The sequence below is a fragment of the Camellia sinensis genome, chromosome 2 (assembly GCF_055761805.1).
Source record: "Camellia sinensis isolate YWXY chromosome 2, ASM5576180v1, whole genome shotgun sequence".
NCBI classification, from domain to species: Eukaryota; Viridiplantae; Streptophyta; class Magnoliopsida; order Ericales; family Theaceae; genus Camellia; species Camellia sinensis.
In genome coordinates, this window is record NC_138962.1 from 66,670,760 (window position 1) to 66,695,481 (window position 24,722).

At 31.9% G+C, this 24,722-nt stretch overlaps 1 protein-coding gene across 11 annotated transcripts; it reads left to right on the plus strand.

Annotated features, from left to right (window-relative positions):
* Positions 1-3,464: 3,464 nt before the first annotated feature.
* On the plus strand, positions 3,465-15,601 carry LOC114255814 (uncharacterized). 11 transcript variants are annotated; one of them, XM_028195363.2, is made up of 8 exons: positions 3,465-3,802; positions 4,058-4,211; positions 4,331-4,540; positions 6,624-6,697; positions 7,915-8,064; positions 8,529-8,814; positions 14,362-14,595; positions 14,910-15,601. In XM_028195363.2, the coding sequence occupies exons 3-8, from the start codon at positions 4,394-4,396 to the stop codon at positions 15,273-15,275; spliced, it is 1,257 nt and encodes a 418-aa protein (XP_028051164.1). In that variant the 5' UTR covers positions 3,465-3,802; positions 4,058-4,211; positions 4,331-4,393; the 3' UTR covers positions 15,276-15,601. The 11 variants fall into 11 exon arrangements, with proteins under 11 accessions (XP_028051164.1, XP_028051165.1, XP_028051166.1 ...); XM_028195364.2 differs by having other exon boundaries at positions 3,532-3,802; positions 4,136-4,211; XM_082914700.1 differs by having other exon boundaries at positions 3,602-3,802; positions 4,136-4,211; positions 8,521-8,814.
* The last annotated feature ends 9,121 nt before the right edge of the window (positions 15,602-24,722 follow it).

Below are 24,722 nucleotides of genomic sequence, written 5' to 3' on the forward strand. Positions count from 1 at the left end.
GGGGCTGTTTGTTAACAATTTTTTTTTTTTTTTTACAAAACAAAAACCTAAAAAGATGTGGCAACTTGATAAGATCTTAAGGTAGAAACATTGAGATCCCATGTGTCCACTTTCCCCGGGGCCAGTAACCCTGGCGACAACACGTATGGTTGATAAGACAAACCTTCTAGACTTATGTGAATCATACCTAGTGTCAAAAGTATGGGTTTGAATCATCACCTATGTGCGAGTTCGTGATTTATTGGTACATAGTTGAGTGACCCTGTTATATAACATCACCTAAGGGTGACATTTGAGGTCTCGACTTCTTAGGGTCTAGTCTGAGAGGTCACATTTTTATGATTAGGCTTTTTTTCAAAACAAAACAAAAAATTTGTTTAGTATATAAAAATATTTTGAAAACAAATACAAATATACAAACATATTTGGCAAGGCTGGACCTAGTGTTTTAACATAGAAGGGGTGAATATATATATATATATATATTATAAAAAAAATATATAATATTAATTACAATATCAAATGAAATCTGAAAATCAAATGAATACATTTTTCTTGTATCTATTTTGAGTTATTAAAAAAAAAAAGAAGTAAAACAACTTGTCTATTAAGACATCTTAAATTGTATTTAATGCTCTTTCAAAATATCCATAACAAAATCAACATTAAAATCTCAATTAAGAACATTTTTAATAAATACGATCAAGTAATTAGTTGGGAGCTCTTATGCCGCCTTCTATCCATTCATACTAGTTATAATAAAGTTTTTTTTATTTTGTTTTATAATTTTATTCAATCCACCTTTCATATATATTGTGAGACAAAAACTTTTTTTTTTCTTTTTATAAAACTATAAATATGACCACTTAAAATTATAAAACAAAAAACTTAAAGTAGACGAGGTGGTATATTTGAAGATAATTAAGGTTCATATGACTATAATAAAGTTTTTTTTTTTTTTTTTTCAATCTTAAGGGTGATCACCTCTTTTTCCTCGTCTAGGTCAATTGAGTCAATTGAGTTGACACAGGATGGTTGTTGATGGTAGATTGCGGACATATGCGGTGACCGACAATAAGAGTAGTTAGAGTGTCACCAAAGGTCACAAAGTGACTGGAGGGATATTGAGAGATTGTCAGAGGTCATAGTAGTGACCAAATGATCATCATAGAGTCAAAAAAGGTAGTTAAATTTGGCCACAAGTTACAAATAATAGGATGCGTGTTTGTGGTAGTGGTGGTAGTCAATGGACGAAGGTGGTAGGGAGAAAGTTTGAAAGTACATTTTTATGTTTCTAAAAATTTTAAATATTTTAAACCAATTCATTTTTTTTTTCAAAATAAATATTATATATCAAACAAATTTGTCATTTTTAATTTTAAGATAAAATCAAAGTTAAAATAAGAAAAAAAAGAAGCAAAATAGTGGAGAGTTAGAATTTTGATTTTATGCCTAGGTAACCATGGGCTTTCAAGCGCCGCTTATCCGGTTATACTGCAGTCAAGGCTAAAATAATGGAATCTGATCCATTCATACTCAATAGCATTTATGAAGCATGTGGTGCGCTGAATATCCACTTATTTATCTCCTAAGTTGGTGTGCAAAAACATTATAAAATTTAAAACTAATTGAAAATCATGAGAAGTTAATATACTTTCACCAGGTGAGCTAGGAGGAGAATTTTCACAATTACATACAGGATCATGTTAACCATTGTTTAATAAATATTTTTTAAAAAAATTAAATAATATTAAAAAATTAAGAAGCATGTACTATAATTATTGTAACAATGTGCATATCATAAAATCCAGCTCAAGTTGATTAATTTTTGGGTTAACAGGCTATAATTGCATAATAATTGGGTTAACAGGCTACAATTGCATAATAATTGGGTTAAGGATAACCTACATCATATATGAATGGACTACAGTTTTATATATATAGGAGTGTTTTGAGAAGTTGGTAAAAAGTTAATTTTTTAATTTTTTTTTATTTTGTCTTTTTGTGAGTAAAAAATGTGAAAGATGATGTGATATAAAATGAGTAAAAAGTTAAAAGTTAGCTTTTTACCATCTTCTTAAAAGACTCTATGGTGTGCTATATAATCATGGTAAATCTTTTTTATGGTGAGAGTTTTAAAAAAATTGTCTCCACTCGAAATTGTCTACCTAAACTTTGAGCTTGGATTAGGCTTGAACTGATTACAAATTGGAAAAATTATAGTTTAGTGGAGCTTTTACAAAATAATTACAAATTTACGTAAAAAAATTAAATTTAAAATATTGAAATTTATAAAATTTAGCATTGATTTAAAAAAATATTTAGATACTTCAACCGAAGTGAAATTTCCCCTTACAAATTTGAGTTGATATATGTATATATATTTTTTGAACTCTATGTATATATATATGTATATATTATATAGATTGGCCATTTTTTTAAAGATAGAAAATTACAAGTAATATCAAAATTAATAAATTACAGCAATAATGAACACATGATATAAAATTGAAGTTAGTATAACAGTTTAGACAAAAAATCACAATTTATTTTTGTAAGTTCTTTTATATATATTATGATTGATAAGAATTTGATCGATCCAATGCTTATTTAATTTATCGCATTTGTTTTTAAAAATATCAATTTTTTTTTAAAAATTATCTATTTATTTTTTAGTAATAAATGTGATAAATTAAATAAGTTATAATTATCAAATCGGTTCAATTTTTTTAATTAATAATATATATAAATGTTTTTACAAATAATTTATTTAAATTATCAAAACAAGATCCATTATATGGCCTGAACAACACTCTCCAAAATCTGTTTGCGAAAATCCAGCCCTAAATCAAAAATGGATAATTATTCCAATAGTGTTACACGCCAATTATTATATTAATTAGTATGTCAACATATATTATAATATTGCGATTTTAAAGTTATGGATCTAATTTATTATACAAATTATAAAAATTCAAAACAAATAAAATTACGCGACATCATCTATTAATACATTAATTAATGTATCAATTGACGCGTATAGGTTTAGAGTAATGTTAGGGATCTAAATATTTTACTAAATATTTTACAAGAATGTGAGACTTACGTAGAATCCACATAATATGAATCTTACAACTATATAAATATTTAAAATGGATAAGATTAGAAATACCAAATTTTATATTAAATAAATGACCAAACGTTGAGTGTGGAGTCCACAAATTGCTGACTCTCACACCATGTGAGAATTTGCGAATCCCACAATTATGTAACTCATAATTATTTAGAGAAATGTTTGGGACCTTTTTTTTGGGTTTCATGATCCTTAATTTGATCTTAGTTTTTGATGTGTGTGGAATCTACTCATGTATGTGTGACCCTTACATTATGACTGATTGTGATGAGAGTCGAAGTTATAAGGGTCATATATGTATGGGAGTATCTATCACAATTAACTTATTTATTTGATGAAAAATTTAAAGCCTATAACATTGCTAGTATTTTGCATAGCTTTATTCTAATTATTCAATTGAGTTAATAATATTTCCTTAGCTGGCAAGTTTCCATCGGTTGTCGCGTGCTCGCGATGATAACCATTCTTATTCCTTTTATTATTTATCATTTTTTTTGGTTGCACAGTGTCACCCCCAAAAAAGAAAAAAAAATTTACAAACAAACAAACTCTGTAATTGCACAGTGTATCGAATTTGTGCCATTGGGCCAGCATAGCAGATCTACCTCCGTCACCGACCAACCTACAATCTCTACCCTCCGATTTCCCTCTCCGGTCCAATCGATCAAGGTATGTTCAACTTTTTCTTCAATCTATAATCTCTGTATTCACACAAACCCAATTCAATCACTAGATCATTTCAATCAATGGAAGACATACAAAACCCATTTACCTTTATGGGTTCTTCTTCTTTTTGCTTTATACCTTATTCTTGGTTTTTTTACTTGTGTCTTTCTTCTTTCTAGCCCTTTTTGCAAAGTTTAGGATCAAATGATGTTACTGTATGTGAAGATTTACTGTTAATTTTTTTTTTCTGGGTAACAGGCTATAGGAATTTTGGGGGCTAGGGTTTACAATTTTCTCGACCCACTTCAAGATTTGAGTGTATTGTTCAATTTGCAGTTGCAAGAATATCAAGAAAACAAGCCAAGAATAGCACTAGTAGGGCCTGAAAGTGGAAACATTGTTCTTGAGACTTGTATGCTTCATTTATTTATCTTTTTGATGTTCTTGCATTAATATATATATATATATATATATATATATCTTTTTGTTTCAATCAATCAATTTGATTATTGCTATTAATTTTTTGTTTAGGGCCCAGAAAAAAAGGAAGTTGTTTGGTGGGTGAAATTGTGTTCTTGAGACTCTGAGGAGCAAATGGCACCTATATACTATATATTTGTCGCATTACCTTGCACAATCGGGGCCATTGCTTTAGCACTTCTTCACATTTACAGGCACCTATTGAATTATACTGAACCCACTTATCAGAGATACATTGTTCGCATAATTTTTATGGTTCCTGTGAGTTACAATACTCTTCTTCTTTTATTTTTTGTATGCAATTTTCTTTTACATAGTTTTATAGGTTTATAATTTTTGTGTACATTTGGCCTTCGGAAGTTTTTTTTTAATAACTGTATGCATTTGTTGATGTTTTGTGGGAGAGATACTTGAATGCAGTATGCAGGACGGTATCCATCATGGATTCGTTTGTTTGGTAGACTGAATAATGATGGTTGATGTATAGCTCTAAAGGCATATAGTAATGTTGCTCGAATGCTGAAGGAATCCATATTTTCATTGCCATGATTTTGGTCACATAATATGTTGTAGCTACTTATGCATTCAAATCTGTTGTTGTGTTGGAAGAATGTGAAGTTCCATGGTGGGAGTGCAAAAAGTAGTTGAGCTTAAAGGACATGTAATTTTTGTTGTGGCATGGTCATCAACCTCATGTTGCATCCCCCTGAGTAGCAGGAAACTCTTGTTGGAGCTCCTGAACCTTGCTCCCGCCCCTCCTCCCAACCTTAAACTCTTCTATAGCGCCCTTGCTCCCGCGGCCCTTCTCCCGCTCCTGTCCCCATCCCTGTCCCGGCACCCGCTTGATGCAACTAAGATCCTCCCTGACTTGTGCAATGTTCAGTTTTATTGCTTTATTTATTGTGTTGTTTTTGAACTTTGTATACTGTATTATGGAAAAAGGTGTTGCATGGGTATTTCTTTTGCTTGGGTTTGATGTGAAATTGTTCTGATGTACTCAGTGAATCAAATTACTGAGTAATACTAGGACTTTGTGTCTGGTTGCCTACCAAGCCCTCCTGGCAAGCCCTCCTGGCAAGCTCCTCCATTGCTGCTGTGCATAGGCCTTTATCAAGGTCCAACTTATTTTATGGGTTCAAGTTGCTTGAATGAGTTCATACTAACCTGAAACTGTGTTGTTTGTAAACAACTTTGTTGATTTGCAGTCATATACGAACCTTCTATAAGTCCAACATAATCGCTACCTTTCCTCATATTTATTAGTGTACCTTCTTCCACATGCACATTAGTGATCAAAACTGCATAAATAATTTGCCTACTTTGTGGGGCAAAGTTCATTGAGATTTTGGATTTGGTGTCGTGGAGGAAAGGTGTTGGTTATTAGGGAAATAACTGTTGTAGCAAACTTGTTGAAAGTAGTCACTAGACTAGTGGGAACGGAGAGGAAAAAAAATGGAATTGATAATTCTATTGACTATTTATGAAGAATGAAAATTCAATTAGAATCCTCAAGAGATCACCTTTAATTGATTTTCTATATTTTTGAAGAAGGTTATTGTTAAAATGAACTATTTGGTCCTGGAGCATCTTATATTCGTAACATAATTTTCCTTCTTCATTATTAACATGAAAATTTTGTTACATTTGATTATGTGATTTGGTCCTGTTAAACAATTTTGCAATGCATTTCTGAGATTTTTTGTGGATGCTCTTCTACCTTCAGCTTAAAGGAAAATTCCATTTGCTCTTGGAGGTGGTTTACCATGTTATCCAATTAAGTCTCACGGGCTGCTGCTTGTTTCTCTATTTTTTTGTTGTCCTTTCGTGAGTGGATTATTTTTAATTCTTTTTCTTCTATGTACATATGCATGTTTCGTACCACATTGGCAAGATTTTCAAAGAAATGTGTTGGTTTACTTGAGTAAACTTGTGTTTGTGTGTTATACCTTATTATTTGTCTGGGGAAGAGAAAATTTTGGACTCCTGTGTGCCATGATCTCAGTTTTTTGCTGAACTTGTTCAACTTTTTGTTCAATACTTCAATTGTGGACTTGAACTTCTGATTCCACACATGATGCTTCTGGTACATGCCCCCCCCCCCCCCCCCCCCCCCCCCCCCCCCCCAAAAAAAAAAAAAAAACAATGGAAATGTTGTATTTTACACTGTTTCAGTTCCTCTGTCTTTGGATTTTCTGTACTTTGTTTCAGTTTGTTCTCACATTTTCTTGTACCTCTTCTTCTCCTTGAATCCATGAAACACAGCACTTCAATACTAATAAGTTCTTTTTGTGTTCTGTTTTATCTTTTTATTTCTGTGACTAAAAAATATTTTTCTTTTTGACAGGTTTATGCATTGATGTCTTTCTTGTCACTTGTCCTAAATGAGAGCTCAATCTATTTTAATTCTATTAGGGAAATGTAAGAATGCCTGTTTTTGTGTTTAATTCTCAGTATTACTTACTTTTCAGTAGTGTTTAACCCGGCTTGTTATAATTGTTATTTTTCCTTTATTCGTCTTTTCTGTTCGTGGTTCATTTCTATTCTTGTTTGCTTCACAATTATTTGATTTTTGAATAGTAGTGACTATAATGTTTAAAACATCACAGTTCTTATATATGTATTTTTGTGATTACATCCAAGTGTTTTAGACCATAACATTGAAGGCATTGGTTTATCTGTGACTCGTGTTATTGTCCATTGTACTTTCCTTAGAGATGGCAGTTGGTAACCGGTACATAAACTTTGATGTTTAAAATTTGACAACAAATCTTAGCCCCCTTTTCTTTCTTGTCTTTGAATAATTGATGCAGCATCTCCACCAGGTATTTTTACGAATTACAATTCTTTCAATCTCTATTGAATTTAGAACTAAATAGTTTAAATTGTGGCAATTGTTTTTGTTACATCTCCCTCATTCTTCAATATGCCTCTCAATGTTAGCTAAGTTAGCTGGTTTTGCATTAGTAATCTATAGTGAATGTGGATTCACATGGGAAAGACAAACATGTTATGGATAAATTTTGAAATATAATTTTCAGTTGGACAGAATTTTTTATTGAGTGAGTTGGGCAGACATTGGATAAGAATAAGAGTAATCCTGCTTCAATATATCAGATGCTATGATGTCTAGGCTCAGTGCCCATTTTTTCACACCAAGAAACAAATATTGGCCAGAGAAGTGAAATTCAGAATCTTTTGCAGGGAAAATCATTCATTGAAGGAAATACCTATTATACAAAAAATGGAATTTTAGGTGAATTGAAATGAGAATTAACTTGACTTAATTGTTTTCCATTGGCTTATATCTATCATAAATGGTCGGGGGTGAATAACGAAGCAGAAATTTTGAAATGAGCACAAGATGTCAATATAAGAATTGTTTCTTAATCTTTCCTTTATTAGCATATCTGCTTGAAAGTAAAAACACTGATTGAATTGGTCTTGTCATGCCATAATGGTGTTTTTAGGTTCTTTGTATTTTTATATAAGATGGTATTCAATATATCTGATATATCATATGATATCTTGCTATGTGTCAATGGGTTGACCAGAGGTTTTTACATTTATTCATTATTCCTATGAGCTTTACACTGCATTTAGTAGATTTTTTTTAATTTTTCTATATACTGTTTCAGCTATGAAGCGTGGGTCATTTATAATTTCCTGTCATTATGCCTGGCATGGGTGGGTGGCCCAGGTGCAGTTGTGCTAAGTTTAAGTGGTCGAGTTCTGAAGCCAAACTGGTGTCTGATGACGTGTTGTTTTCCTCCCATTCCATTGGATGGGTGAGTAACTTTTGAATCAATCTGCCATCTACTTTGATTGGTTTGATGAATGGTGACAAGTTCAGGTACAAGAGGTTTTTAGGCTTTAAACAATTTCGGAATTAAAGAATTTCGGAATTTTGATTGAAATCCATAGTGAAGAAAGTCAATAAATTACTGAGTTGGAATAATTTTGGTTGGAATGATATGTTGTTCTTACCTCCTTGTGTGCACTGCTTTCCCAAACTCCCAAGTTTGTGGACTCGTAGTGATGATGTTCTTGAAAAATTTGGGATAGTTGAATGAGATGGCACACATCACATTCTTTTTATATGCCTGATATGATGGTTGTTATTTTAGACTTCTAAGGAGAAGTATGAGCGGTAGTTTCCCCCAATTTCATTTGAGTGACCCCACATTTAAACATTTCATTTCTTATTTTATGTTTGATTCATCACTTTTCTGAATTTGTTAAAGCTATGCAGGCGTTTCATACGGAGATGCAAGCAAGGTTGTTTGCAGTTTGTGATACTCAAGCCGATTTTAGTTGCAGTCACATTATTACTTTATGCGAAAGGGAAATATCATGATGGAAATTTTAGTCCAGACCAGTCATTCCTTTATCTCACCATCATCTACACTGTATCGTACTCAATGGCACTCTATTCATTGGCCTTGTTTTATGTAGCGTGCAGAGATTTGCTTCAGCCATTCAATCCAGTTCCAAAGTTCATCATAATCAAATCTGTTGTTTTCCTCACCTATTGGCAGGTAGGATCTTGTTCCATTTTGTTATTATTTTAGGTATGAATTGAATTTCGTCCTTTTCTGAAATGATGTGTTCATTATGACTAATATTTTCTGGAACATGTGTCATGCATGCAATAACACTATAGTTGTTAATGTTAGTTATTTTTTTGGGGGGGGGGGGGGGGGTAGGAGTCATACAGAACATGGGATGTTGTGGGAAGTTAAAATTATCTATTATAAACTTACTTGATTGGGCTATCATGTGAGGTGACTAAAATTAAGTGGGAGGATAGTTTTGGCCATGGAAATAAATAGAGACCAAGTGAACATACATTTTATCCTCTTTGGGGATTTTGGCAACTACAGAGGCCATTCTTGTGGTTTATTAACACTGCCACCTATTTGGTTTACTATTATAGTTATCCTTTTTTGAAATTAATTGACCATTGATTTAGTGACAGAATATTTTAGTGTGACTAAAATTATCACAATATCAACATGATTCTGTGGCCCTTATTTGACTTGTTGACCAATTAACAGTGCTATTATGCCCTTGCAAAATTATTTGACAACCCACATCCATGTGGAGCAACTGCTCACTTATTGTCCCATTGCGTTTACGGCAAGGGCTATACCTTATCCACTCTGCTTCAACAACAAAGTACATTGTCTCCACATTTGACCATCATTGGTAATATATTCTCAGACCCATTTATCACTTCAAGTATTGATCAATTTTATAGTGATGATCCAAAAGCTGGTTGCCACCACACCATGACCACATCCCACCGTGGAGCTAAGTTGTTGGAACACCATCGACTTCTATTTCCATCACATCTACAGAGATAACCTGTCACCATGGTTATTTATTTAGTTGAGGCTGTGGGACAGTAGAAATCAATAATCTATGATCCCATTTTGTTTTCTTCATGTTTTTGTTTATTCATATTTCTTCATTCCCTCCTACTACATGACTTTCTAGAACTCGTTAACATTGTTGAAGATTTTCCTACTAGGGTTTGGATGTCAAACCTCGATCTATTGTGTTTATTTTTTTTTCTTTTGGGGTTTTGTTCTTTATTGATGGGGTCATTTTCTCTAGGGTTATGGTTCTCGTTTATCTCGCGTCTCCTGTCTGCTGTTTTGTTGTTATTCTTTCAGTGTTCTTTTTGTTTTGAGTTTGGGGAGGTTGCTTTTGTGGTTTTTGTCAGTTGAATAGGGAGTAGGAATGGGCACTTTCAAGAGAGGAGATCCGGTGGCTCCGCAAGGAGCAGTGGTGATTGAGGGAAGAGAAGCGGTGGCTTATTGAACGGGGAGTCTCTTCTCTGTGAAATTTCAGCTCTTAAAGTGATGGTTGGTGGTGGATTTGCTATTGAAAGCATGTACACGTTGGATGATTGTCACATTGTGTTGAAATTTAATGTATAAAGAGAATTGTATTATTGATTGATATTTTTATTGATATTGATTGATTTTATACTGTCTATTACAAATGGTTCCTTATATAGATGTAGGTGTAGTGAGTTAGGTTTAGTGGAGTAGGTGAGGTGGTAGTGGTGTAGTGGGTTAGGTTTAGTGGAGTAGGTGAGGTGGTAGTGGTGTAGTGGGTTAGGTTTAGTGGAGTAGGTGAGGTGGTAGTGGTGGTAGGTTTATTGATAAATTTTAACAGCCCCCCGCAAACTCAAGGAGGATAGAAACTAACCAACTTGAGTTTGGAGAGAGGAACAAAACAAGAAAATACATAAAAATAAAAGAGGGTAGGAGACACTGTATGGTCGTGTCAGACCATTGGTGAAGATACTGGATGGTGGTGTCATAACGTTGTAGAGGACACTGTATGGTGGTGTCATAACGGTGTAAAGGACACTGGATGGCGGTGTCAGGCCGCCGTAGAAGACAGTTTATGGGGTCATGTCGGACCGTTGTAGAAGACAGTTTATGGGGTCATGTCGGACCGTTGTAGCAGACAATGTGGTGACAGTTGTTGTGACAGTTTACGGAGTCTTGCTGGACCCTTGTAGAAACTAACCGGAATCAATGTCGGGACAGTTTACAGAGTCTTGTCGGACCCTTGTAGAAACTAATCGGAATCAAGGTCGGGACAGTTTACAGAGTCTTGTCGGACCCTTGTAGAAACTAACCGGAATCTATGTCGGGACAGTTTACAGAGTCTTGTCGGACCCTTGTAGAAACTAACCGGAATCTATGTCGGGACAGTTTACAGAGTCTTGTCGGACCCATGAAGGAGCTAACCGGAATTAATGTCGGGACAGTTTACAGAGTCTTGTCGGACCCATAAAGGAGCTAACCGGAATCAATGTCGGGACAGTTTACAGAGTCTTGTCGGACCCTTGAAAAAGCCAACCGGAATCAAATATCGGGACAGTTTATAGGGTCATGTCGGACCGTTGTAGAAGTTGCACCCTCAAAAGGTGTGCCCAATTTTGTCAAAAGGCGTGCCATCAAAAGGCGTGCCCAATTCATCAAAAGGTGTGCCGGACATGATGGCGAGGCACGTGGGCGCCTTGGCTTGCGCGCCCGTTTGTCGTCTGGCGTCAAGTGGCGCGCGATACGCGTGGCTGCCTCGGCTATTTAACCAAGACAGAGGCTGAGGCCTTCTGAGGCAGAAGCTGAGACAGAAAAACTGAGAGAAACCTCTGAAAAATTCTTCGTGTTGCTGAGAGAGAAACTCTGTAATACGCTGTAACACTCTGTTGCCCAGAAAATGGCTTCGTCTTCCCGTGGGCTGCTCACTCTCTTTCCCAACCTCAATGAGTCAACAAGAGAGAGAACTGGTGCGGTGGCCAGTGAACCTCAACCAAACACCTCTGTGTTTGCTCCGTTGAACTTTCCGATGCGGTCGGTGGAGCAAAAAATGGCGGTGCAGTCAGATGTGGAGGCCAATCAGTATACTTTGAAGTCATGTGTGGAAACCATGACGGCGGTCACAAACTTGTCGAACCGGCTGCAGAGTAGGACAAATGAGGTGCAGCATTTAAACGCCCAGCTGGCTCTGCTCTAACGCATGTATAAGGATGCGCGAGCAGAGATAAGCGTGCTGAAAGCGGAAAACAAGGAGCTGAAGCGGAAGGCCACCGTGATGTTCCGATTTGGAGGGCCGCCATATGCTGCAGTGGAGGAGCAGGGGGGAGTGAATGTGCTTGGTGTCGTGGAAAACACGGAGGCAACACCGGCAAGGGCCGTCCAGGACGGAGGCAAGAAGAAAAGACCGGCGGAATAGGCGAAGAAGGGAGGTCGATTGGTGGCCGGCTGCAGAAAAGAAAACAAATCTGTGGGTGTTGTGTTTTGTTTTGTTTTGTTTTGTTTTGTTTTGTTTTTTGTTTTTTTTTTTTTTTTTTGTGTGTGTGTGTGTAAAATGGTGATCGGGGTTGATCCCTGAAATGAATAAAATATGGTTTGGTGTGCAAAGCTATATATATTTTTTATATTTTTGTTTTTGTTGTTTTTGTTTTTTTTTTTTGTTTTTTTGTTTTTTTGTGTATTGTGAAAAAGGGAACACAAAAAAGATAAGAGAAATAAATAAAAATTCTATTTTTTGGTGAGGGAGTCGGTGAGGGAGGTGTAAAAGGTGATTAAAAGAAATAAATAAAGAAAGTTTAATAAAATATGAGTGAGTGGGTATTCAATCCTGCCAAAAGGAAGAGAGAGAGAGATGGGGTGTCTTGATTGCCTCAGATCAGTTCATGAATTAAAATATGAGTGAGTGGGTGTATGGTGATAGTGGAATAAAATATGAGTGAGTGGGTCTTCAAGTCTGCCAAAAAGAAGATGCTTATCACAGAGCATTATTGATTGCACCAGACAATAACAAGATGTGCAATTTGGGTATTTGCTTGATGAAGCAAGGGAGAATTGCCGAAGCGAAGGAGACTCTTCGGAGAGTAAAACCAGCAGCCATGGATGGCCCAAGAGGTGTGGACTCCCACCTCAAGGCCTATGAGAGGGCACAGCAAATGCTTCGAGATTTGGAGTCTGAAATGATGAATAAGAGCGGTGGAGATAGAGAGATGTGATGGAGGCTTTTCGTCTTCTGGAAGTTGCATTGCAACAATCTGCAACAGATCACTCCACTGGAACCATTGGTATGGATCTCATTACAACTGGGGTCTCTGCAAGTGAAAGGATGAGAAGGGAAAATCTGTTATCCGCAACTCGCAACATAAGTATGGAGAAGATGCAGATTGGAGGGGCCTCTACTCGGTTCTTGGAGTTACTGGAAGAGTTGGCGTCAATTCGAGCTAGCAGTGGTTTGAGTTGCTGCAGTGGTTATTGGCGGTGATTGGAGAGGAGGTATGTGTTGAGGTCCGGCGGGCGGCCAAGGTGAGACTGCCGCCCGCCGGTGAAGCAAAATTACTAGCTTCTTAACCTTGCTCTGATACCATGTTGAAATTTAATGTATAAAGAGAATTGTATTATTGATTGATATTTTTATTGATATTGATTGATTTTATACTGTCTATTACAAATGGTTCCTTATATAGATGTAGGTGTAGTGGGTTAGGTTTAGTGGAGTAGGTGAGGTGGTAGTGGTGTAGTGGGTTAGGTTTAGTGGAGTAGGTGAGGTGGTAGTGGTGGTAGGTTTATTGATAAATTTTAACACATTGTTGTGCAGAGGCTGACTTAACTGGAGTAGATGAAGGTGCCAAAGTGACATTGAGGACTTGCCTGTCTGCAGTGTGTGGCTAAAGTGTGACAAATAATCTCTGTTGTGTTGCAGATGTAGGAGTTGCTTGGCATTCTTTATCAACAGATGCAAATCAGTTTAATATAACAAACCTAAGGACAGGTTTTTCTAGTTGCAACCTCAAGAAAGCTCATTGTAAATTCCTTTAATACAAAACCCGAGGTTAAATAGTTGATGTGAGTTTTGTGATTATCCTTCTCTGACAAAAAAACTGGTGCTTGATTTAGCTATAAGATTGCCAATAAGTCTTCAAATTATAGATTAACCTAGACTCTTTTTCATCTGTTAGTAATTTTACTCTGGGGCTGTGCTTGGTTCAAGAATTTGGGGAGTGATTTGGAAGGTAGAGGGAAAAGGACGGTAAAATATAAATAAAATATACTTACATTTTATCTAGTTTCACACACTTTTTCTCTTTCCCTTTCCAAATCCCTTCGAAAATCCTTGAACCAAACACAGCCTAGAAGCTATGCATTTTTTGGAGTTTGGAGTACCTCCTAAATGCGGTCCAACAATTTCTTTTTTGCCTGCCCTTCGTTGCCTGTTTGAATAATGGAAATTGGTAGCGCACAAAGCTCCCTGTTTAAAGCATGGCCTGGGGAGATGGTAGGTAGGCTGCCTTACTCTTTTTCTTTTTCTTTTTCGGCAAAGAGGCTGATTTTCATGACTCGAATCCACTCCAAGCGCTCTGGTGGATGAGCACTTGCCATTACAGCAGGTCACAGCGTCTTGAATAGTGGAAATTTATCATTATGTAAACAGACATTTGATTGTGCTTGGCTTCTTGTTGGCTATGCATAAAAAATGACTTTTGTGCTCACATTGTAGTTGGACTTGAAATACAACTTTTCCTTTTTCCTTAGGGTGTTCTCGTATTTCTTGCTGCAAAGTCTGGATTTATAAAAAATGCAGAGGATGCTGCTGAATTCCAGAATTTCATAGTTTGTGTCGAGATGCTTATTGCAGCTGTTGGCCATCTGTTTGCATTTCCGTACAAGGAGTATGCTGGTGCCAATATTGGTGCCCCTCGTGGCTTCTCAGCGAGCCTCGCACATGCTTTGAAGTTGAATGACTTTTACCATGACACGGTCCACCAGGTGAGTCATGTTTTTTGTTTGGTTTTCAAACTCACAAACTGTTTTTGAGTTTTTTGCTTTTCGTGTTTGTCATTAATTAGTAAACTTTTTCATATTTTAGTCATTTTTTTTTTCTTTTTACTTTTTTAGATAACACCTAATCTAGATACATCTAGAAAGTAAAATATTTGTGAATAAATCTTAAAAAATTCCAAAAAAAAAGAAAAGAAAGAAAAAAAAAAGAAGAAACACATACCATGATTATGGACTCCCTAAAGGACTACCTCATTTTATGTTGCACCACCTGCCCGTTAGTAGTTTTTTTCTTCATGCAGTTTGCACCGACATACCATGATTATGTGCTCTACAACCATAGCGAGGGTGAGGAGGGACCAAAGAAGTATCGGTCACGGACCTTTGTTCCAACTGGTCCGGAGATGGATACTGTTAGAAAGAACAAACACATGCTTGGGAACAAGTTGGACGATGTACAGCTCGCTAGTCTCTCTTCCTCCGGCAGTAGTAGTCCCCAGAATCCTGGCACAACAGAGGATACTAAAAATCTCGAGGCAATAAACTCTTCGTTGCTCATGGATGTCTCGAATTCGCCCACTGTGCCCTATGACCTATCGCTCATTGACATAGACGTGTCTGATTACTCTGCAAGTGTTCCTGCAGTTAATGAACCTGGAAATAGGTGACGATGATTGAAATGTGGCCAGAAATCCAAAGAGCAAGTTTCAATATGTAATTTTTCGGATTTGAAGAAAACAGTTTTTCTGGTTGTTTGGTGGTGTTGGTTTTTTTGTGCGTGACGAAGCCCTCGGTGACATTAGGTTCTGTACATGTAGGCAAATATAATTTCCTTCCTCTTTTACTGTTCTTATCGGTTAGTTTCCTCTTTTATTTTTTGTTTGCAATTTGTATTGTAGATACAGGTTTTAGCTCAATTCTGGTGATTGTCCAGATTGAACTCGATCATGAAATTACACATGAAAATAAGGGTCTGAGTGCATTTTCTTTTTTAGTTTTGTGTTTTTGGAATAGTGAATAGAAAATGGAAATGATATCTAATAGGGCATGCCTTTTTGAACTTCTTGCTTTTTAGAAGACAAAACCAAAACAAAAAGTGAAAATGATGAAAACAAATGCACAGGCACTTCTTACTAGTCTTGTTTTGTTTTACCTCTTCTTTACAACTATTTATTCAATCGATTTGTTTGTTATGTGTTTTAAGAATTGTTCACTGGAAATTTTAAATGTCTCTTATCAGGCATTTAGCAGAGAATACATTTGGATTCGAGTAATAGTGTAAAATACAGATGTAATGTGGGTTTATCTTCACAATTTAGTCAATACAATTTGATTGTAGTCACCAACACAATTATATATATATATATATATATATATATATATATATATTAATATCATTAAGAAGTTAACTTGCTTGGATAACCTAGTGATAATCTTTTATTCTTTTAGGTAAATAGTAAACTCCGAGGTTTTAAACTCTGTTCTGTGTTGGTTTTAATTTGGTATTTGGAATTTACTCTGTAGAAATGGGCAAACATGTTCTTTGATGAGATTTTTCCGTCAAAAAACAAATCTATTGTTGTTTTAGGCTAGTTTGGGTATGATTTATTTTTTATTATTAATTTTTTTTTTTTTAACAAATAGGCGTACAAAAAAGTAGAAAAGTAATGACGGAAATAAGTTAATGAGCAACATAGAGTAGAGTGTGTTTGATTGGACGGACTAGATAAGGGGAATTAGAATTCATCGGACTTGAGTCCTTGGACTGTGAATTTCCTAGACTATTTGGTTGGATTGGATATGTATCATGTGTTTGTTTTTTCATGGAATTAGATGTCTGGATTATTTTTAGTGAATCACACGTTTGGTTGGACAGACTAGATAAGATATATCAACAAAAGACTATTTTACCATTTTTCAATTGTTTACTAAGTAATAGTAATATTGAACATATCTTTAATATTTTAATTATTTTTAGCTAGATTAAATAAAAATTTATTTTATTTTATTTTTTACACAGTTAAATAAATTTATTTTTTTAAAAATTAAATAAAAAGGAGTAAATAAAATATCAATAAAAATATATATTATTTTTTTAATTAAAATTTTAAATAAATTTGTTTTTAAAAATAATAATAATTAAACAATGAAATTAAATAAAATATAAACAAAATTTTAAAATAAAACATTAATAAAATATCTATAAAAAATTATTTTAAAAAAATTAAATAAATAAAACATCAATAAAAAGTTAAGTAAAATTATTTTATTTTTAAATTGAAACATTTAAATTTTATTGAATTTTATTAAATATAATACATAATTAAATAGTAGAGGATCAAAATGGTCATTTTATCACCTAATCCCAACAGTGGATAGTCTGCAAAAAATTATCCCATAACCCCCCTAGGACACAATAGTCCCCCATATGGTGGATAAGGAGTCCGGTCGGACTCCATGTCCGGCGGACTAAAAAAAAACAAATGGCAGATTGGATGCTTCTCCCGGATTACAATTCGCACAGTAAATAGTCCCCCTTTATCCCCCTTAGGGTGTGTTTGATTGGACAGATTGGATAAGGGGGATTAGAATCCATCGGACTTGAATCCTGGGACTGTGAATGTCTCGGACTATTTGGTTGGATTGGATGTGTATCCTGTGTTTGTTTTCTCATGGGGTTAGATGTTTGTAAATGACTATTTTTAGTGAATCTAATATTTGGTTAGACGGATTGGATACGGATAAATGTTCAAAAGATTATTTTATCTTTGTAATTTATAATTTATATTTTTATTTAATATATAGTTTTAAATTTGTAATCTATAATTTACAATTTATAATTTAACAACACTAATTTTTTTTTAATTTATAAGGCCATAATTTATAAATTATTATTTTTAATTAAATTAAATTTATAATTTATATTTTTATTTAATATATAATTTTAAATTAACAACACTAAAAAAATAATTATATTTAATATATAAATTTAATTTTTTAACAACACTAAAAAAATTTAATTTATAAGGCCATAATTTTTAATTAAATTTAATTTATAATTTATAATTCATATTTTTTATTTAATATATAATTTTGAATTAACAACACTAAAAAAATAATTATTCTTTTTCCAATTGTTTACTAAGTAACTAGCGATAACCCGTGCTATGCACGGACAAGTAACAAAAAATAGTAAATAATGTTGAACATGCTAAAAATTAACAATTAAATACTATGATGTTAATTTAGATGAGTATTGAAATAATATATTTAGTGATCTTACTATATTTAATTAAATAAATTTTAGAAGAAAAAAAAGTTCAATTGAAAATTAAGAGTAAGAGTAGATTCTGTAAATATAAGATATAGATAAAAGCAAATTAAGTATAAATTTGAAGATAAACTATAAATATATATATATATAAAAAAAAAGAAAATTAGATAAATCCTAGAAAAATGAGGTAGAGAGAAATTCAGTAATTGAAAAAAAAAAAGTTGAAATTTAAAATTAAAAAATAAAATAAGACAAACTTGAAAAGAAAAATAAAATCTAATATAACTCTAATAACAAAAGAACTGGAGAGGGTAGTAATTAAAAAATTAGATAAGAGTGAAATGTCACTTATAATTTTTTAAAATTTGTAAAAAAAAAAACTAAAATAAAGTCGAGGTAGTATGTTAAAAATCAGATAAGATTTAAGTGCCACTTATAATTTTTTAAAATTTAAATTTTGTGTAGTTAAAAAATAAGCAATTATGTTATCTTATTATACAAATTTTAACTCTATTTTGTGTCTACCGCCTATAATTTTAATCAAATTTTGTCTTCTAAAGCTACTTAATTGAAATAAGAAAGAATAAAAAATTATAAGAATATAGAAAGTGAAAATCAGATAAAAAATGAATAAACTTAATTGAAAATTAAAAGCAAGAATCGATCCTGTAAATATAAGATAAAGATTAAAAAAAAAAATAAATGTAAATTTGAAGATAAATTATACGAATATAGAAAGAGAAACTTAGATAAATTGCAAAAGTAAAAGAGAAAGAAAAAAATATAATATGAGATTTAAAACATGTGCTTCTTTTCACATAAGATGCCAAAAAATCTTGCATAATTGGTTAAATCACCCGTTTAATTTCTCTACAACGTTATTTTTGTTCTCTAATCTTTTTGCCTAATTTCATATTGTCATAAAAGTTAGGTTTTGAGATTTATAAATTTATTTATTTATTTATTTCAAATATCCTTGGGTAAGACATAAATTGATGAAGAAATTTGAATTTGAATCAAACTCATCTTTTATCTTTAAATATTTTGAAAATCTTTTTATATCCATGCCATAAGTAATCAAAAATATATAAAAAAAAAATAAGAAAAAATAGGAAAATAGGAAAATAGAATGAGAGAAGAATGGATGTGCCACGTAGGAAAGAGGTTCATGAGAGGTTAGGATTGAGAGTTTGAAATTTTTTAAGAGACCACTACATTTGCTTATATATATAGTATAGATAGCATGAGAATAAAATGGATATTTCATATATTAGTTCCATAGGATACTAATCTCATGGAAATAATTCCACCTCCCCTTAGGATTGTTTAATCCCACATATGGGGGATAAGGAGTCCGACGGATTAAAAAAAAAACAAACGCCGGATATAAGGCTTCCAATAAATTACAATCCAAATAATAAATAGTCGCTCCCTAATCCCCCAATCAAATGCACCCTTAGGGTGTGTTTGATTGGGGGGATTAAGAGGGGGGACTATCCACTATTTGGATTGTAATCCAAATAGTGCACCTTATCCGTCGTTTGATTTTTTTTTAGTCCGGCGGACTCCATGTCCGGCCGGACTCCATGTCCCCCATATGGGGGACTATCCTATCCTGGGGGGTGGGACAGAAAGTGGGGGACTAATCACTGTTTGGATTATATGCGAAAATGACCATTTTGACCCTCTACTATTTAATTATGTATTATATTTAATAAAATTCAATAAAATTTAAATGTCTCAATTTAAAAATAAAATAATTTTATTTAACTTTTTATTAATGTTTTATTTATTTAATTTTTTAAAATAATTTTTTATAGATATTTTATTGATGTTTTATTTTAAAATTTTGTTTATGTTTTATTTAATTTCATTGTTTAAATTTAATAGATGTTTTAATAGATGTTTTATTTAAACAATTAAATGTTTAATTTCAACAATAAATAATTTCATTTATTTAAACATTTAAACATTTGTACATCAACATGTTTATTAAATTATTTCAATATCTGTACATCAACATGTATATTTATTTAACATCTATTAAATTATGTTTTAATACGTCAACATTTGATTACATCTACATTTGTTAATTGTTAATTACATCAACATTTGTTAATTGTTTAAACATAATCTATACATCAACATTTATTTAATTGTTAATTGTTAATTGTTTAAACATAATCTGTACATCAAAATAATTTCAATGTTAATTGTTTAAATAAAAATTTAAACATTTAACCATTAGTATGTTTAATTTCAACAATAAATTTTTATTTGTTTAAATAAAAATAATCTATACCAGTCAATTTTTTTTATCAATATTAGTATGTTTAAATATCTTTAAACAAAATTTAACCATTAGTATGTTTAATGTTTACTAAAAATAATTAAAATATTAAAGATATGTTTAATATTGCTATTACATAGTAAACAATTGAAAAATGGTAAAATAGTCTTTTGTTCATTTATCCTATCCAGTCCGTCCAACCAAACGTTGGATTCACTGAAAATAGTCCTATCCAGACATCTAATCCCATGAAAAAACAAACACAGGATACATATCCAATCCGACCAAATAGTCCAGAGGATTCATAGTCCCTGGATTCAAGTCCGATGGATTCTAATCCCCCCTTTTCCAGTCCGTCCAATCAAACACACCCTTATTTGTTTGTATTACCAAACCAAGCCAAAGCTACAAAGGTAAGGGTCCATCACTCTTTATATTGGAGAGGGGATATCATAGAATAACTGAATATAAATGAATATTTTTTGGGTGCAATAATGACACACAAAAAATGACTTATACTATACACATAGAAGATTTGTACTATCATAAAAATGAAATTATTTCTCTACCACTGAAATGCAATTTTCCTTATATTGAAGGCAATTGGTTTTTTGAAGCCTACTTTCTTCTTTTTGGTAACAAAAACTTGGAAAAATTCAAACAAACCAAACTTAAGAAGGTACTACACATGCACAATAATGGAGTTTGTTACACCTATTTTTCATATTCTTATCTACATCTCTAATCAATCAATTTCTAATTTGTTTTACTTTTCTTACAAGTTTTCCTACCTATCTCACAACAGTTGATTGCTTTACAACTCATGCCCTTGTTGGAATGCTTCAATCTCTAGCCTCTCGAAATTGCTATAAAATCTAATTCAATGACTCATCTCATTATTTATAAAAACTATGTCCATATTGGAAAAGCATGATGATGCTAACAATGATGATTTTATATATTAAGAAAATTAGCGCTTTGCTTGTTTCATCTATATATATATATATATTTCAAATTATTTTTTGCACTTGTATTTAGTCATGACTCTAAAGTTATTGCTTGATGTAGTTAGACAACAAAGATGAGCCGAATCGAGTTTAGTTTTATCAAAATTATTGAAAGCTAAGCTTGCATTTGGATTAATGGATTTCAAATGAATAGATTTTTGACATCACTCATTCAATAATAAATAGTTTTGAATTGATGAATTTAAAATATCCTAGTGAATAGTTATTTGAAATCTTTCAATGAATGATTCTACTTGCATAATAATTTCAATAAAAATCCTATTTAATCCTTCAGATTAAAATTATCAATTTGCATCCAATGATTAATTATCCTATAATTTTATGAAGTTTTAATTTCAAGTCCCTTCAATTCAAATTCATTAGTTCAAATGGAGCATAAACCTGTGTTTGAATTTTGGATTATAGAGAGATTTGTGGAAAAAAGGAAAAAAAAAAAAAAAAAAAACTAGCTTATATTTGAGCTCGATTCATTTTTGATTCAGTAAAAACTAGTTTGAAATTATCTGATTATGTAAACAAATCAAACATACACACATTTAAATCTTATTAAGTTTTGAAATCAAATTTGAATAACCTACTACTTGACTCGATAAACTATGTACTGTAAAAAATTAAGTAACTTGAATTTTGCTCGATTAAAACTTGTTTAAAATCAATTCAAAATGTAAATAAAAAAATTTAAATGTATTTTGAAACTCATTAAATTATCAAATCAAATTTAGACAATTTTTTATTTAGCATGATTCAAGTTGTTAAAAATTCTAATCAAATCAAGATCAAGGTCAATATCAATATCAAGTTTGACTAACCAAGACACTAATAAGTTTAATAAGGTAAAGTCATAAAACTAGTAGCCCATCTTGGCTTGGTTCTTTTGTCTCACTATAACCAAATAGCAACATTTATTTTTGACTTGGGAAAGTTTCTCTGTGGTGGCTACTCAGCAGACCCACCTATTCTTTCTTTCTTTCTTTTCCTTTTGGCACACAATGGTGGAAAGTCCTTTATTTTCTTTCTTTTCTTTCTTTTTACTATTAATTTTTATTTTTTAAATGAGTCAAATGGAAGAAAACAAAACTATTGCTGAGCAAACCCTCCCAACAGAAAGAAAACTATAGATACATAAATGTGGCTCACTTTTAGCCATTCTCATTCACAAAAATTCAAATTGAACTTGACATTTTTTGAATTGTGTTTAGGATGATGAATTCTAACTCAGTCTAATTTTTATATTATTTAGAAACACTAAATTAGAAAATAATAAAATTTAAGAAAAATATTTATAATTCTTTCTAAAACTTAAATTTAACAATTAAATTTTGTCAATGACTCAAATTAAAATAATTATTAAAAATGTCAAATTTATTGAATATCTTTACAAGCCTCTCCAAAACAAATAATGATCTAGACATGTTTGATTAATAGGATTATTGCATAGAATTAAGATTGTTAGTTCATGAACTCACAATTCTATATTTGATTACAAATTTTATTAACTGAATTATATGTACGTCGGATATTCAATTCGACAAAATTGACAAATTTTTAATATTGAGAAGGCTTAGGGATCATAATTTCAAGCATAAAAGAAAAAAATAAAATCAATACATAATAAATGGATACTAATTCATGGAATTATTAATCATTTCCCTATTAATCCTATTAATCAAACAATGTTTATATGTACTGAATTAAATGGGTAGGCTTAAATTAATCCGGATATCAAATTAAACTATAAATAATATATTATTATGATTGTATTATACGGCACAATGGGAATCTAGTTGATATGTACCTCAAGTTATAATGGTGCATTTTGGTATATTTTATATAAGCTACTTATATCTTATTAATTTGAAAATTTGTATAGCTTAACAAGGAAAAAAAACTTAAATAAAATTACAAAAATTGATTATTTAAAAATTAAAAGAAAAATATTTTTAATTCTTACTTTTTAATTAATAATTTTTAATTGGAGCTTACTGTTGGGCCTATGAGGCCCATCACAGATTCCGTTTTGATAATTCAAACTGTTTATGCAAAAAATTACGTAGATAAGATATTTGTAGTCTCTTGATCGAAACACATTTTTGTCAATAATAAATAAAATTTTAAAAATAAATTGTTGACAAAAATATATTCAGATTAAGGAGTTATCAATATCCAATTAACATAATTTTTTATCAGTGTAAAATACTTGACGAATTTTACATATTAAATAATTTAAATTATTGAAACGAACTTATAATAAATCTCACACATCCAAAAATATATTCTAATCCATATAATATACTGGAGAAAAGTGTTCCCTTTTTAATTTACAATTAACAAGTACCAAATAGGTCCAATGTATCACATATTTTCTCACTCCTAAATTATAACAATGGAGATAGAGAAGAAAAGAGGAAAAAAAGGCCAAATGTCAAAAGTGAGTGACGTGGATGGTTGTTGGATCAACTCGTGTCCAAAGGGGAAAAAGAGATACTCCCATTCAAATCCCAAATTCAACAAATAAAAAAAAAATAAAAAGGCAAAAAATGACAAACAGATAAAAGCAAATACACAATAGTTAAGTGAGCATCCCCATCTAAAACCCATTACTTTGTAATTATTTATTTATTAAAACCCCATCTATCCTTGGACTTAAGTTAATATTTGGATTCTTTCTTGTTTGGGTAACCAATCGAAGAGTTCCGGTTATGACTCGATGGCTTACCTTGTGTTATGACTCAAATTTCTATTGTAATTTATATTTATTTTTAAAAATAGATAATAAATATAATTTTAAAAATAAATTATTATTTTTTTAAAATTGAGCCTCCGTTTGGGAAGTGGGTTGGCTTTTTGACTTTTTAAATTTTTTGGCTATTTTAGCCTGGGCTAAAAAGCTTGGTTTGGAAAGGGCTTTTTGGCTTTTTTGACTTTTTTTGTGAGAGAAGAGTGTAATGATTATGGGTTGGATGTGATGTTTTATTTTTTATGACTAAAATAGCCTATTTTGTCTTTTGTGGCTAAAATAGCCAAAAAAGTCCCAAACTCTTCTTGCCAAACAAACCCTGAATAGACTTATCGAATTAGATCCTAAAATGAACTGAATCTTCTCCCTTGGTATAATAATATCACTTAAGTCATATTTATTTAGAGGGATGTAGTTTTGGGATTAGATTAATAATCTAATAAAATATATAATCTTATATTTGATTAAGAAAAATTGGGTACATCCTTCGTATGAGGGGGTTGTTGAATTCTAATAGAAGGGTGTGATACAAAATGAGAGATTATAGAGAGATTTGAACAAGTGATTAAATTCAAAAATTGATACTCGAATTTTTTTGATCTTTTTTTATAATTCTTGGTCAATCTAAATATGTAATATGATACACAATTCATAAGGATTAATAATTTCAACACCAACAGTCTTAAAAATATTAATTTCATCTAATCTAATATATCCAAATAAATATGATTTTAGCATCATCACTTAGAAATAAAAAATATTCTATTATAACAGTAGAATTATATG

Excerpts from the sequence above, each read along its gene's own strand:
- LOC114255814 (XM_082914694.1), top strand. The coding sequence starts at position 3,587 with ATGATAACCATTCTTATTCCTTTTATTATTTATCATTTTTTTTGGTTG. Across the intron at positions 8,815-14,361 it reads TTTTCCTCACCTATTGGCAG|GGTGTTCTCGTATTTCTTGC; the intron begins GTAGGATCTTGT and ends CTTTTTCCTTAG. Across the intron at positions 14,596-14,909 it reads ACCATGACACGGTCCACCAG|TTTGCACCGACATACCATGA; the intron begins GTGAGTCATGTT and ends TTCTTCATGCAG.